Raw genomic sequence first — 15000 nt, 5'->3', positions numbered from 1 at the left:
GGCTCCTTCGGTCCGGTGTTACGAGCATTCTGTCTGTTGTAGACGATAATCAGCTGGCCGTTCTGTCGGGTTCTGTCCACTGAGCAGAGACGAAGAGATGGGAAGCCATGGGTGCTTCAGAGCCCCCCCACCCCGTCAGCCAGTCTGTCTTTAAGCGGGGCGGTGACAGTGTCATTCATGGCTAGCGGTGAGGTGTATCCCAGAGTGCTGTGCGGGGGTCGGGCCTTTTCCTAGCCGTTATCACGCAGGAGAGAACCGCCAGTAAATAACATTAGAAGTCACATCTTTATTCCACTCTGTTGCCTCAGTTATATGGAAAAGGATGTATAACTTCTTCCTTCCGTTTTGCTGAAGCTGTGTGTGTGTGTGTGTGTGTGTGTGTGTGTCTGTGTCTGTGTGTGACTTTGTGTGTCTGTGTGTGTGTGTGTGTGTGTGTGTGTGTGTGTGTGTGATGTCAGGTCTGTAGAGACACAGACAGCGTCCCTCTGAAGTTCAAACTGAGCCCTCATAGATACTGCAGAGTCAGTGGAGACCCCCCCTCTCCCTCCCTCTCTCTCTCCCCCTCTCTCTCTCTCTCCCTCCCCCTCTCTCCCTCCCTTTCTCTCTCCCTCTCTCTCTCTCCCTCTCTCTCTCTCTCTCTCTCTCCCTCTCCCTCTCTCTCTCTGTCCCTGGTCAATGATGTTATGTCTAGAGCTTGGGGTGTGGGGAAGCTGCTGTGTGAAGGTGGAGATGATCGACAGGTGGTTTATAAAGTGTGACAGGGAGGAGCTGAGATGATGGACAGGTGGTTTATAAAGTGTGAGAGGGAGGAGCTGAAATGATGGACAGGTGGTTCAGTGTTTCCCCTAGGTTTACAGCTTTGGGGGGGGGGGGGTTGCGGCACGGTGCGCGGCGTGGCGTGGCCACCGACACAAACACTTAAAGGAATCATGGTGTTCATGTGTTTCTATTAATGACAGCAGTCAATATAACAACTAAACATCGGAACATGTCTTTTTATGACAATTATCCACAAAGTGTGCAGCTTTTGTCGCTGCAGTGGTGTATCTTTCTGGGCTTCTGGAAGAACATTTTTTTAAAATATTTGCGGCCTAAAATTCCTGATTTCGCAGGAGCTTTTCCAAAAAGTTGCAATGAAAGTTTTTATTTTTAGGTTTTTGTTGCAATTAAATTGACGAAACAAGTGAAAGTTGCGATCAAAAGTTGTGAATTGTCCTCTTTGTAATTATAATTGAGTTATGTGTTGAAAAATAATTGATTAATAAACAAACATTAATTCATCAAGAACAAAACGATTGAGAAATTGTCCTCTTAATAACCTCACCAATATGCCAAACAAAAGATTACCAGGACTACAAAAATTTTGCAAAATAGGCTTTACTTATCCACAACGAAGTGCACATGTTGGCATTACAAAAGGATCAGTAAGACTGAATGAAATGTTATGAATGTCTCAGCCTTCATATGACGAAAAAAACAAACAGCCTGTGACACTATGATCCGTCTCGTCATCTGACGTCCTGCCTGTGTTTCTGCCGTTCTCATTGCTTATCAATCTGTTTTGCTATCCTTGTTTATTTATTTTATCCGTATAGGTGTTGATGTTCAATTTCATATATTAATTTAAAGTCGTCCAATTTCAAGTCATCAATTCTTCAACACTAGCTGCTACCTTGTCTTCAAACAGAAAGTAACGTTAAATCTCCATGGCAACAGCTCTTGAGGGTTTGGCAAATAATCGGTTTTATTGCTTCCTTCATTATTCACAGCAAAATAAATAATTTTCGTTACATTTCATAGATTTATTACCAGACTCTGTGTAAAAAGGGCCACGCACAAATCGCGGAAAATGATAAAAAATGGAAGCCAGATCTATTTCTGAATTTTCGGTGCGGACATTCTGTACGTACATTCTGTTTCCACGTCTGTTGTAGCCATTCTCATTGGGCCTCATTGTCGACCCTACCTAGGAAAAGATCTCTGCCGGATTCATAAACGCCTGGATATTAGTTTTTTAAGGCTTAAAAGTGTCCGTAGCTGTGCACTGATTCTTAAGCCCAATTCTGTCTGCTGGTGGGAGCGTGCTCACCTGTGTGTGCGCGCACGTGTCTGTGTGTGTGTGTGTTTGTGCGCATCGCGGCGGAACTCCGCCATGCGCGATACAGAGAGCAGAGAATTGTAAACGCGCGACCATGTAGAGACAGAAATGACATGCCGTTGTGTAAATAAGATAAATAACATAAGGCTATTTATTTTGTTTAATAAAAGAACAAGCTATAGACCTGTTCTATAGGAAAGGTAACCTTTAATTACTTCCGTTGTGATCTGGCGCTTTATAGAAAATAAAATTGAACAAAATTAACTTGACCTTTCAGGGGGGGCGGGGCGCCCCTAGTATAACGGTAGGGGAAACACTGTGGTTTATAAAGTGTGAGAGGGAGGAGCTGAGCTTTTCCTACTCTTTTATTAATGTAATGGGGTAAACCCTGTCGGTTGGAGGTGTGTGTGTGTGTGTGTGTGTGTGTGTGTGTGTGTGTGTGTGTGTGTGTTATTAATGTCATGGGGTAAACCCTGCTGGTTGGAGGTGTGTGTGTGTGTGTGTGTGTGTGTGTGTGTGTGTGTGTGTGTGTGTGTGTGTTATTAATGTCATGGGGTAAACCCTGTCGGTTGGAGGTGTGTGTGTGTGTGTGTGTGTGTGTGTGTGTTATTAATGTCATGGGGTAAACCCTGTCGGTTGGAGGTTGTAATATTTTGTGTTTTATTGGTGTAATTGTGTGATGAAGTTACTCAATGGTTTAATAAAGGAGTGTTAAACCTCTCTCTCCATCTCTCTATCTCTATCTCCCTCTCAATCTCTCCATCTCTCTATCTCTATCTCTCTCTCCCTCTCAATCTCTCTAGCTCTCTCTCCATCTCTCTCTCTCGCCATCTCTTTCTCCCTCTCTTTCCATCTCTCTCCATATCTCTCTCTCCGTCCCTCTCTCTCTCTCCTTCTCTCTCCCACTCTATCTTCTCACACCCACACACACACAGGGTACTCTGCATTCTGATTGGCTGATGAATCTCTGTAGAATCTTAAAGTGACATCATGTAGATTTTTAAAGATATGTTTTTGTAGCTAGCTAATTTGTGTAGCATGCTGAAGTTCATGTTGATGGCGTATATTCATGTGAAGGAGAGATAAGTACACCTGCCTTTCCCGCTAGCCGTCCAGGTGCTTCAGCGCACAGTTCTGTGGTCCAGGTCAGAAACCCTGAGCAAAACAGAGTGACCCTTCAGCAGGTACCGTCATAACGTGCTTAAGAATATCTGAGCCCATCAGATATATCATGGAATTCTAGAATCTTCCATTGTTGATGAGCAGATTCTTTTACTAGAATTTTAGAATGTTTCATTGTTGATGAGCACATTCTTTTACTATCATTTTCAAACTCCCCTGCTGAAGGGTAGCATAAGGTTGCCAGGTCTATTGCCAAAAAACATGAGAACGTAAGCTAGCTAGCTTTTGTCAGTGCCAACTGGGCTGTTGTTGGCCTCTGCAAGGCATGTCTGTTGGCAGTTAGCTTGTTAGCTGGCTAGTTGTAGTGTGGCGTTGGCAGTTAGCTTGTTAGCTGGCCAGTTGTAGTCTGGCGTTGGCAGTTAGCTTGTTAGCTGGCTAGTTGTAGAGTGGCATTGGCAGTTAGCTTGTTAGCTGGCTAGTTGTAGAGTGGCGTTGGCAGTTAGCTTGTTAGCTGGCTAGTTGTAGAGTGGCGTTGGCGGTTAGCTTGTTAGCTGGCTAGTTGTAGAGTGGCGTTGGCAGTTAGCTTGTTAGCTGGCTAGTTGTAGAGTGTCAATGACGACTGTTGACTGATTTGGGTTTGAAGTCTGAAAATGTGCTTCAGTGTTTGAATTAATCTAGAAAGAGGCCGTGGTTTGTGTGTCGTCTTCAGCCTCCTCATGTTTCAGAACAACTGTGTGTGTGTGTGTGTGTGTGTGTGTGGGGGGGGGTATGTATGTGTGTGTATATTGAGAGAAGCAGCATTTTTATTTTCTATACTTGTATTTTTGCCAGTCATCTAGGGACAGACTGTCTTCATGTAATTTGTATTTTTCAACCGCTGTATTGTATTTGCTGACAATATTTGGCTTCCGTGGAAATCGATACATGAGGTTCATGTTTTATGTCGGCGTCTAGTTTTGCTTGTACACAGAGATGTAGTTTTGTGGCAGTAATCTGGAGGGAGAGCTCATGGGAGATGTAGTTTTTTGGGCAGTAATCTGGGGGGAGAGCTCATGGGAGATGTAGTTTTTTGTGACTGTAATCTGGGGGAAGAGCTCATGGGAGATGTAGTTTTTTGGGCAGTAATCTGGGGGAAGAGCTCATGGGAGATGCTCTAATAACCAGGAGAGAATTTTCCAAATTTAAGATTGTGTTAGTATGTGTTCTTGTGTGTCTTTCTGTGTGTGTGTGTGTGTGTGTGTGTGTGTTGTGTGTGTGCGTGTGTGTGTGTGAAGGGTGAAATATGCTTCTACGACTGTGTTACTGCTTGCATCGACGGACTCATGAACATTTATAGTAAAATACGTCTGAGGGGATTTGCAAGGTGTCTGAGTCAGCTATCTAATGTTAGCATGCTACTACCCACAAGGTAAACCCCTTCGGCTTGCGTAGCCTTTAGAGCAGAGGTCTTCAACCGGGGGTCCGCGACCCCCAGGGGGTCCGCGGAGGTACTGCAGGGGGTCCGCCAAATGATTTCATCTGAAGCATTTTTTTCCCTCTTCCAAAAATGTACAACGTCCAAAAGACTACATAAACATAAACAGAACGTAAAAATTGCTTTCTATTCCTTAAAAATAATACACAGGCTACCCATGAGTCTTCAGGCGATCATTTGATCATAATGGCAACATATGCACTTTTAGCTACATTTAGCTATCTGGTGCCAAAAGACGTTACCTGCCATAACCATACAATTTGAAATAATTGATCGTTTGTAATTTCTCGGAACAAAAGCTCCTCGTCAGACACCACTGATGGCGGTTCAGATGATCTACCTTCAGAGGATGCCAACATGAACAGCCAAAAGCGCAAACGGGAGAAGACAGGTAAATATTCAGAGAATTATCTGAAGTTTGCCTTCACCTACAACTGAAAAAAAAAAACTGAAAAGCATCCCAATGCCCGCCCTATTGAATTGAATTGGCAGCTGATGTGAGGGCACTATTAGTCGCAAAACTCCCAAAGGCAGATTATTTTGCAATACAATTAGATTAATCCACCGATGTGTCAAACGAACCTCAGCTTTTAGCTTTTTTGTGATTTGTCGACCAAAATGAGATGCAGGAGGAATTTCGATTCTGTAAGCAGCTGCCTGGAGGTAAAAAAAAGTTCAGAGATTTTCAAAGTGATCGACAATTTTTTCCATGAACATGGTATACCCTGGCCAAAATGTGTCGCGATGTGCACAGACGGTGCAAGAGCCATGTATGACGCACTGCATGCTTCATAGGGAGAATGTCGTTGCCAAAGACATGAATGATGAATTCTCAAACGTCAGATCTCTCACTAGGTATGAGATATTTCATCCATACTTAAGCTTCTCAAGCTACTCAATTCTTTGTCCCTCCCTAATTGAATATACAGTGACGACTAACTGTAAGGGAGAACAAATGTCAATAATAAACAGAATACATTGAAACTAGTTGTGTGTCACAGATGATTTGTAATTCTGTTCAAACATGTGTAGGGGAGTGTGTGTGTGTGACTGACACTTAGTTCCAAATAAATTATATGAATATCAGGCCCAAATTTGGGGCGGCGGGAGTGGGGGTCCCTGCTCAGCGTCTCTCTCAGCCAAGGGGTCCTTGGGCTGAAAAAGGTTGAAGACCCCTGCTTTAGAGCATGCAAGAGGTGCTCGGAGGGGCTCACAAGGATGCAAGGGGCTCCAGGGTTTTTCCTGCATAGAGAAAATTTGGGCGCGCGCCTAAGCCGTTTTCCCGAGCGCCTACAACAAATCCCGAGCGCCTAAGGCAAAAAAAAATAATTAAGAAAAGCTGTCATTCATGGCGCAATTCAGCTTAATGGTGTTTTGAGCCCTCACAGTTGACTTCAAGGCAGCAGCTGCCTGGAAGGCGCATCCCACCTCCCACCCCTGAGCCAATCATTGAACAGAGGCTGCTCCAAGCTTGCCAGTTTAGAGAATACGTTGGTTTGAATTTGAGATTTGAGCAAGCAACTTAATGTAGCTAGCTTTTAGCTGTTTTAAACCAAGGCACTTCAAAAATGTTGTTTACAACCTGCTTACAAATCTGGTTAAAACAACTAGTGAAGGTGTTTTAGAATAATATTAATGCCATATACAATAACTGACTTTATGTTAACACCACTAATTAATGTTAGCTGTCCAATTATTTAGCGCAATGCTAGCATGCATCTACCCTTATTGGATTTTTAACCAAGGTAGCCTATTGTACTGCAAAATATTGATCGCGACCTGTTTACAAATCTGGTTAAAAAGATAAAGGTGAGCTGTTATTTATAGATATGAATTATTTCGCTCAGGGGGTGTGATGCGCCTTCCAGGCAGCTGCTGCCTTGAAGTCGACGGTGAGGGCTCAAAACACCATTAAGCCGCAATTCATCACGCGTGCAATGCATGTAAGCGAATATGGTCTCAATAGTATGTTTCAAGTATAGGCTACAGCCGAAACCTCGTTCTGTTTAGATCAATAGTAATCGAGTTGATAAGCGTGTCTTCTTGTCTGAACAATACGCAACTGTGAGGTGCGCGAATGGACAGAGCGGCCATCTGCCAATCACTCAACTTGCGTATGCATCCTGACTTCATCAGTCGGCGTTGATTTTGACCATAACATTCCATTTTCAGTATTCATGGCTTTCAATGTATTAAAATATCTGCTATGTTGAGGACCTACACAGGTGTAGGCTATTATTTGATTTGTCTACCCGTTTGAACGAGTACCAGTAGACCGCGGAGCCTCGGGAGAGGCAGACAACCGCATTGGTTTATCAATGGAAGCTCAGCTCGTTCGGAGGAGAGCGGATAGATTTGTGTTGCATCTCGAATATAATAATATTAATATTATCATTGATAAACCGGTGCGGTTGTAAACTGTCGTTCCGCTGCGAGGGCCAGCCCGACGTGCACGAATACACCTGTACAAATGCAAATGAAATGTCCACTCAAAATGCTGACAAAAGTTTTGATTTCCAACGCAGCCTCCATGGTGGGCCAATAGAAGTTAAACACACTATTAAACATATTTGTGGACAGTTTTAATAATAAAAACAAAAAGAATGGTATGTAGGTTTGTATAATAAAAATGAATAGTAATAATAGATAAACTTGAATTTCATAATTTGTGTGTTCCATTTCTGACCACTGGTTAGTTCTAGATTCTATTGATATACATTTCAGTAGTTTGCATATATATGTAAAGAGGTAAACCTTGATAATCTTTGAACCATACATGATAGCACCATGGGGCTTGGACTATTGTCAATCTATTTGAATCTAAAGTGGAAGCAAAATGATTTCCTGAAGCATATCCTCATTATTTATGAAATGGTAAAATGTAAGCTAATAAGGTGACATGGTAACACAGACTGCGCGCACAGCGCGCACATTTTTTTTTTGAGCACCGAAGACCCATTTTGACCCAGGAAAAACCCTGGGCTCTTGCGTGCCTGCGTAAAAGGCAAACCATAAATTAAGCTTGAGAGAGAGTGTACGTGTGTGTGAGTGGAGTGTGCGTGTGTGAGTGGAGAGAGAGAGAGTGTGTGTGTGTGTGTGTGATAACTCTCCTGAGGGGGTCTGAGTGGTTTAGCAGAGCTGCCTTTGGCTCGGTTTGCTGCTGTTACTCTCTTAGTGTAGATGTGTGTGTGTGTGTGTGTGTGTGTGTGTTTGGTCTGTGTGTGTGTTTGGTCTGTGTGTCTGTATGTGTTTGGTGTGTGTGTTTGGACTGTGTGTCTGTCTGTGTTTGGTGTGTGTGTCTGTATGTGTGTGTGTGTGTGTGTATGTGTGTGTTTGTATGTGTGTATGTGTGTGTTTGTTGTGTGTGTCTGTATGTGTGTGTGTGTGTGTGTGTGTGAGTGTGTGTACATAATTCTTGAAACTCTTCCTCCTAACAGAGAGGTTACTGCTGAACTGATGAGTCTCTCTACCTTCCTCTTTCATTTTCTCTCTCTCTCTCTCTCTCTCTCTCTGTGCGTGTATACACACACACACAGACACACACACACACACACACAGACACACACACACACACACACAGACACACACACACACAGACACACGCACGCACGCACGCACACACACGCACACATACATATATAAAAACATACACACACCTCTCTACCTCTCTCTCTATATATACACCTCTCTCTTTCTCTATACCCCCCATCTCTCCCTCTCTATACCTCCCCAATCTTTCTCTCTCCTTCTCTCTCTCTCTCCCTCTCTCCAAACCTCTCTTTCTTTCTCTCTCCTTCTCTCTCTTTTCTCTCTCCTTCTCTCTCTCTCTCCTCTCCAACTCTCTCTCTATTTCTCTCTCCTTCTCTCTCTTTCTCTCTCCTCTCTTTTCTCTCTCCTCTCTCTCTCTCGCTCTCTCTCTCCTTCTCTCTTTCTCTCTCCTTCTCTCTCTCTCCTCTCCAACTCTCTCTCTATTTCTCTCTCCTTCTCTCTCTCTCTCTCTCTCTCTCCTCTCCAACTCTCTCTCTATTTCTCTCTCCTCTCTCTCTCTCTCTCTTTCTCCAACCCTCTGTCTCTTTCTGTTCTAGCTGCTCTTCCTCCAGAGGTGTTCGTTTACACTCCAGGCCAGATAGTTTCAACAGCTGGCTTAGAGAGAACACACACACACACACACACACACACACACACACACACACACACACATACATACAGCCTGGCAACACACACACACAGACACCCATACAGCCTGGCAACACACACACACACACATACATACATACAGCCCGGCAACACACACACACAAACATGCACATACAGCTGGATAAAATACACATACCGGTACATACACACATACACAACATATACTGGAGTCAGTTTAAGGCTGGTGTTGATAGGCTTGTTAATGTTAAAGTGTGCGTGAATGTGTGCACATGTTTTATACAGAAATGCAAACTCCCACACACACACATGTCCATGCACACACACAGACACACACACAAGTCCATGCACACACATACACACACACACACACACACACACACACACACACACACAGACACTTCAGCATAATTTTATCTGACTCATCATGGAAGTAAAAAAAGAGGAAATAGGAAAAAATCCAGGCATTTGTGGCAGAGTGTGTGCGTGTATGTGTGAGTGTGTGTGTGTGTGTGTGTGTGTGTGTGTGTGTGTGTATATGTGATTGTGAGGCTGTATGGCTCTTTCTATTGGGGTGAGTCTGTGATTAAAACTCTGATGCCAGTTGTGGTGTGACTTTTGAAAGCACACAGAGAGGAAGCTCAGCATGACTTTGGACATGGGGGCGGGCAGTGTGTGTGTGTCTGTGCGTGTGTGTGTGTGTGTCTGTGTGTGTGTGCGTGTGTGTGTGTGTCTGTGTGTGCCCCTCAGTGTGTGTGTCTGTGGGGGCGGGCAGTGGGTGTGTTTATATCATACAATGGACTGACTACGAATTTGCAGTGGTGCTGTCATGACTGTATTAATATTGTCAATTTAATGTGTGTGTTAAGTAACGTCTTAAGTAAGCGTCTTCAACAGTGACTCATCTAAAGTAAACGTCTTCAACAGTGACTCATCTTAAGTAACGTCTTAAGTAAACGTCTTCAACAGTGACTCATCTTAAGTAACGTCTTCAACAGAGAGTCATCTTTAGTAACGTCTTAAGTAAACGTCTTCAACAGTTACTCATCTTAAGTAACGTCTTCAACAGAGAGTCATCTTAAGTAACATCTTAAGTAAGCGTCTTCAACAATGACTCACCTTAAGTAACGTCTTAAATAAGCGTCTTGAGCTAGGAGCTGAGATCAGACTACACAATATTTTTTTGTGTGTGTGTGTGTGTGTGTGTGTGTGTCCCGAAGCGGACAGTATGGGCTGTCTATGTGTGTGTGCGTGTGTGTGTGTGTGTGTCTGTGTGTGTGTGTGTCTGTGTGCGTGTGTGTTTGTGTCTGTGTGTGTATGGGCTGTCTATCCTAAGACAACTTGAGGTAACATGTGTTTCAAGAGCATTCCATAAATATAGCTAGCTACCAGGGTCACTATGGAAACGGAAGGTTGAATTTGTGTAGTCTGATCCCGGCATAAAACCCATTCCTTAGTTTTTCTTTTCTTCACTAAATCTTTTATAAAGGCTATTTTAGTCAGCTAATGCTTTTTCCCTCAAGTTAGGTAGTGTGTGCACGTGTGTGTGTGTGCGCGTGTTTGCGTGTGTGTGTGTGTGTATCTGTGTGTGTGTGTGTCTGTGTGATGTGTGTGACCGAGAGATTGAGTGTGTGTGTGTGAAAAGAGAGCTTGAGTGTGTGTGTGTGTGTGTGGAGTTAAACATCTTTTTCTGTGTGTAACTAAAATGATAAATTAGCATGCCGGGCAACTTCTCCCTCTCCTTCTACCTCGTCCTCTCTCTGTATATCATATGGTATATCTGATACTGAGTGAGTGTGTGTGGTGTGTGTGTGTGTGTGTGTGTGTGTGTGTGTGTGTGTGATGTGTATCTCTCTCTGTATATCATATGGTATATCTGATACTGAGTGAGTGTGTGTGTGTGGTGTGTGTGTGTGTGTGTGATGTGTATCTCTCTGTATATATCATATGGTATATCTGATACTGAGTGAGTGTGTGTGTGTGTGTGGTGTGTGTGTGTGTGATGTGTATCTCTCTCTGTATATCATATGGTATATCTGATACTGAGTGAGTGTGTGTGTGTGTGTGGTGTGTGTGTGTGTGATGTGTATCTCTCCCTGTATATCATATGGTATATCTGATACTGAGTGAGTGTGTGTGTGGTGTGTGTGTGTGTGTGTGTGATGTGTATCTCTCTCTGTATATCATATGGTATATCTGATACTGAGTGAGTGTGTGTGTGTGTGTGTGGTGTGTGTGTGTGTGTGTGTGTGTGTGTGTGTGTGTGAGTGTGGTGTGTGCTGTGGATCTGAGCATGAGTGTGTGTGTGATGTGCATCTGATGGTGATTGTGTATATGGAGTAGGGATGGGAAGATTCACCGGTTCGCATCGATGCACCGGCATAAAAGCTCACGATGCGATGGCCCGGATCAAAAAAGTGTGCACCGGATACAATGTGGGATGAATCGCGATGCATCGTTTCTAACATTTTTGCATCGGGATAATCCGTTGTATTTAAATAGAATCGTGTGTAGGCGAACACCATTTAATATTTAGAAATGTGACCAATGATTTGTGACCAATCATTTTATATTTAGATAGATTCCCCCTCTCTAACTGTTTCTTAAGCGCGCTCTCATCTCCACTGCTGTCAATGGCCGTCTCTCGTGAAGTCTCTTGGCCAAGTTTCGCGGGAGTTGGAGGCGTGTCTGGGAGAGTGTTACCATGGCGGTTAGAGTTAGACGTCCCTAGAACTTGTAATAAATCCAAGGTTTGGCAACACTTTGGATTTACGAAGAAAGATGGGAAATTCGATAAGACCCATGCATTCTGCAAAATATGTCGTGCTGCCATAAAGTACACAGGTAGCACGACATATTTAGGTACTCACCTGAAGAGGCGACATGGTGACACGTCTGCCTCCTCTTCGGATTCAGCTATGGCTACAGTGGCTAGCTCCACCAGTACACCTAGCAAGCAGACTGAGCAAAGTATTGCCACTTTTTTTCATGCCCCGCTGGCTACCAACTCAGCTCGTTCAAAGGCAAAAACCGAAGCCATTGCCTTCTTTATTTGTAAAGATATCCAGCCTTACAGTGTTGTAGAAAACGAGGGCTTCCAAGCTACACAAGCTAACCAGCTAGCGAAACCGTTAGCTTAGGCTAGCCAGCTAGTAACCTCTGAAAGAGTGTTCAGCACAGCTGGTGACATAGTTACAGCACATCGCAGTTTGCTTCATCCTGATCATGTGGATCAACTCATATTCCTAAAGAAAACCCTTAAAATAGGACAAATTAGTTAAATTTAGTGTATGAGGCAGTTGATCAACATGTTTAGGATGAAGCAAACTGTGTTGTGACTGCCAGGTAGGCTATAGTTAAAAAAAAACACACATACATGTTATCTTTTGTCAGAGACATTGTTAATGATTTGTTGTCTGACAAATAAATGAATCATTATGTACCATATTAAATTGCATAGAATTATATTCTTTTGCATCGCATCTCGTTGAATCGCATCGTGTCGAATCGCACTGCATCGCAATAGGGGTGAATCGTATCGTATCGCATTAGTAGCTGCTTTTATGTATCTTTAATGTATCGGATCGTTGGCAGTGTATCGAGATATGTATCGCATCGTCTTCAGTGATGGAGATGCACATCCCTAATATGGAGTGTGTGTGTGATGTTGATTGCGAGTGTGTGTGTGATGGTGAGCGTTTGTGTGGTGTGCATCTGAGCATGAGTGTGTATATGGAGTGTGTGTGTGATTGTGTGTGATGGTGAGTGTGTGTGTGTGATGTGCATCTGATGGGAGTGTGTGTGTGTGTGTGATGTGTATCTAATGGTGAGTGTGCGTGTGTGATGTGCATCTGATGGTGAGTGTGTGTGTGTGTGTGTGTGTGTGTGTGTGTAATGTCTATCTGATGGTGAGTGTGTGTGTGGTGGTGAGTGTGTGTGTGTGTGTGTGTGTGATTGTGAGTGTGTGTGTTCGAGTGTGTGTGTGTGTGTGTGTGGCGTGGCGTGACAGGCAGAGGTTGGCACGAGCAGAGCTGGGAACAGAGGTGCCACTCATTCAGATGGGCATGAATGGGGGCTAGTCTAGTCTCAGACACACACACACACACACACACACCACACACACACACACACACACACACACACACACACACACACTCAGCCATACACACACACACACACACACACACACACACATACATACACACACACACACACACACACACACACACATACACACACACACTCAGCCATACACAGCTTAGCACAGAAGTTAATGAAAAACTGGAGGCAACGGGGCTTAATGGGGTTCTTTGTAGAGGTGCCCTTGACTAAGAATGTTTACGTGTGTGTGTGTGCGTGTGTGTGTGTGTGTGCGTGTGTGTGTGTGTGTGTGTAGGTTGGCATGGCCCAGTGATGAGCGGGCATCAGCAGGCTGGCAGCAGCAGTCCGGAGCTCTGGTCCTCGTGCCCGCTGCCCGACTGGAGGGAGTTCTGTGAGCTGCATGCCCGTGCCAGCGCCGCTGACTTTGCCTCCAAGTTCCGCCAGTTCCTCCAGGAGAACCCGACCTACGCCAAGGCGGGCGCGGACGCCAGCTTCTCCCAGCACTACACACACACCTTCCTGGACAGCTTCAGTGCTGCCCTGCACACGCAGCAGCTCCCCTCCACGCTGCTAGAGGGCGCCGTCTCCACGTACAGCATCGTGCCGTTCGCCGGCCTGCAGGTCTGCCCACTGCCCTTCAACCAGGAAGGGTTTCCACGGCGACGGGAGGCCTCCTCAGAGTCCCTGGACAGCATGGACAGCGGGGGAGGGGGGGGTGGGGGTGGGGCTGGGGGAGGCTCCGCCTCTTTCTCGTCGTCACGGCCGCAACAGAAGATGGGCGGGCTGGGTCAGTCTCGGAGCTCGGAGGACGTGTCTCTGTCTCACACACACCCCCTCACACATACACACACACACCCCAGGCAGTGCTTCCGCAAGGGCTTCAGCCTGCGCAACATGAGCCTGTGTGTGGTGGACGGCGTGCGCGAGATCTGGCAGCGCCGGGCGTCGCCCGAGCCCGAGGGGGCGGGGCAGAGGCGGAGCAATTGCGCGGAGGCGGGGCCGTGGAGCCAGCGGCTGCGTCTGAAGGCCACGCCCCCTCGGGCCGAGCAGCTGGAGGTGCAGAGAGAGGGTGCGCTGCGCTTCATGGTGGCAGACGACTCCTCCAGCCAGGGGGGGGCGCTGTGGCAGAAGTGTCGCCTGCTGCTCAGGAAGATGCCCACCCCCCTGCAGCGCCTAGAGGGGGCCGAGCGCTTCCTGCTCGAGTTCTACGTCCCGCCAAAGGTACACACACACACACACACACACACACACACACACACACACAGAGGACACACACACACACACACAGAGAAGCACACATACAGCACACACACATACACACTACTGCACTTAACTCATTTTACAGATTTCTAACCATGTTCTTTAAAATTCAACTCAATTAGCTTACATGGTATCATAGGTGTGTTTCACAGGAGCACAGAGAGAGGCTCAGTTTGGTCTCAGTGAGGTGCTGCCCCTCCCCATCCTCACAAACATTCCTGTGCACACACACACACACACACACACACACACACACAGAGTGGATGGCATGCGTCAGTTTGTGTTATGTGAGAGTCCTGTGCACACACACACACACACACACACACACACACAGAGGACACATACATGCAGCACATACACACACACAGAGTTGATGGCCAGTGTGTGTGTGTGTGGTGTGTGTGTGTGTGTGTGTGTGTGTGTTATGTGAGAATCCTGAAGGGACCGGAGGTCAGAGTTCCCATGAGACCGCAGTGTGTCCACACCTACTTCCTGTTCCTCAGGACTGGAACCATGACTCGGCACTTTCAGTTTATTGTAAAATACACACACACACACACACACACACACACACACACACACACACACACACACACACACACACACACACACATTGTGACTCAGTTATGGCAGCACATCATTTGTAACGTGCAACATGCAACCTTACCAGACCGGTCAAACACACACTTACAATGTTGTCAGCTGAGAGTGTGTGTGTGTGTGTGTGTGTGTGTGTGTGTGTGTGTATGTGAGTGCGTGAGTGCGTGAGTGAGTGTGTGTGTGTGTGTGT

General features: G+C 45.5%; 1 protein-coding gene across 1 annotated transcript in view; it reads left to right on the top strand.

Annotated features, from left to right (window-relative positions):
* The window catches only part of LOC105911005 (SH2B adapter protein 2), a 24867-nt gene that overhangs the window by 765 nt on the left and 9102 nt on the right, over positions 1–15000 (top strand). Inside the window, exon 2 of the mRNA XM_031584114.2 lies at positions 13246–14171. Within this exon, the coding sequence (XP_031439974.1) occupies positions 13263–14171 (909 nt within the window). The 5' untranslated portion in view covers positions 13246–13262. The remainder of the gene's footprint in view (positions 1–13245; positions 14172–15000) is intronic.

This window comes from Clupea harengus, chromosome 17, assembly GCF_900700415.2.
Source record: "Clupea harengus chromosome 17, Ch_v2.0.2, whole genome shotgun sequence".
Classification (NCBI taxonomy): Eukaryota; Metazoa; Chordata; class Actinopteri; order Clupeiformes; family Clupeidae; genus Clupea; species Clupea harengus.
The sequence above is the reverse complement of the archived record's forward strand: the minus strand, read 5'-3'. Positions and strand labels throughout refer to the sequence as shown.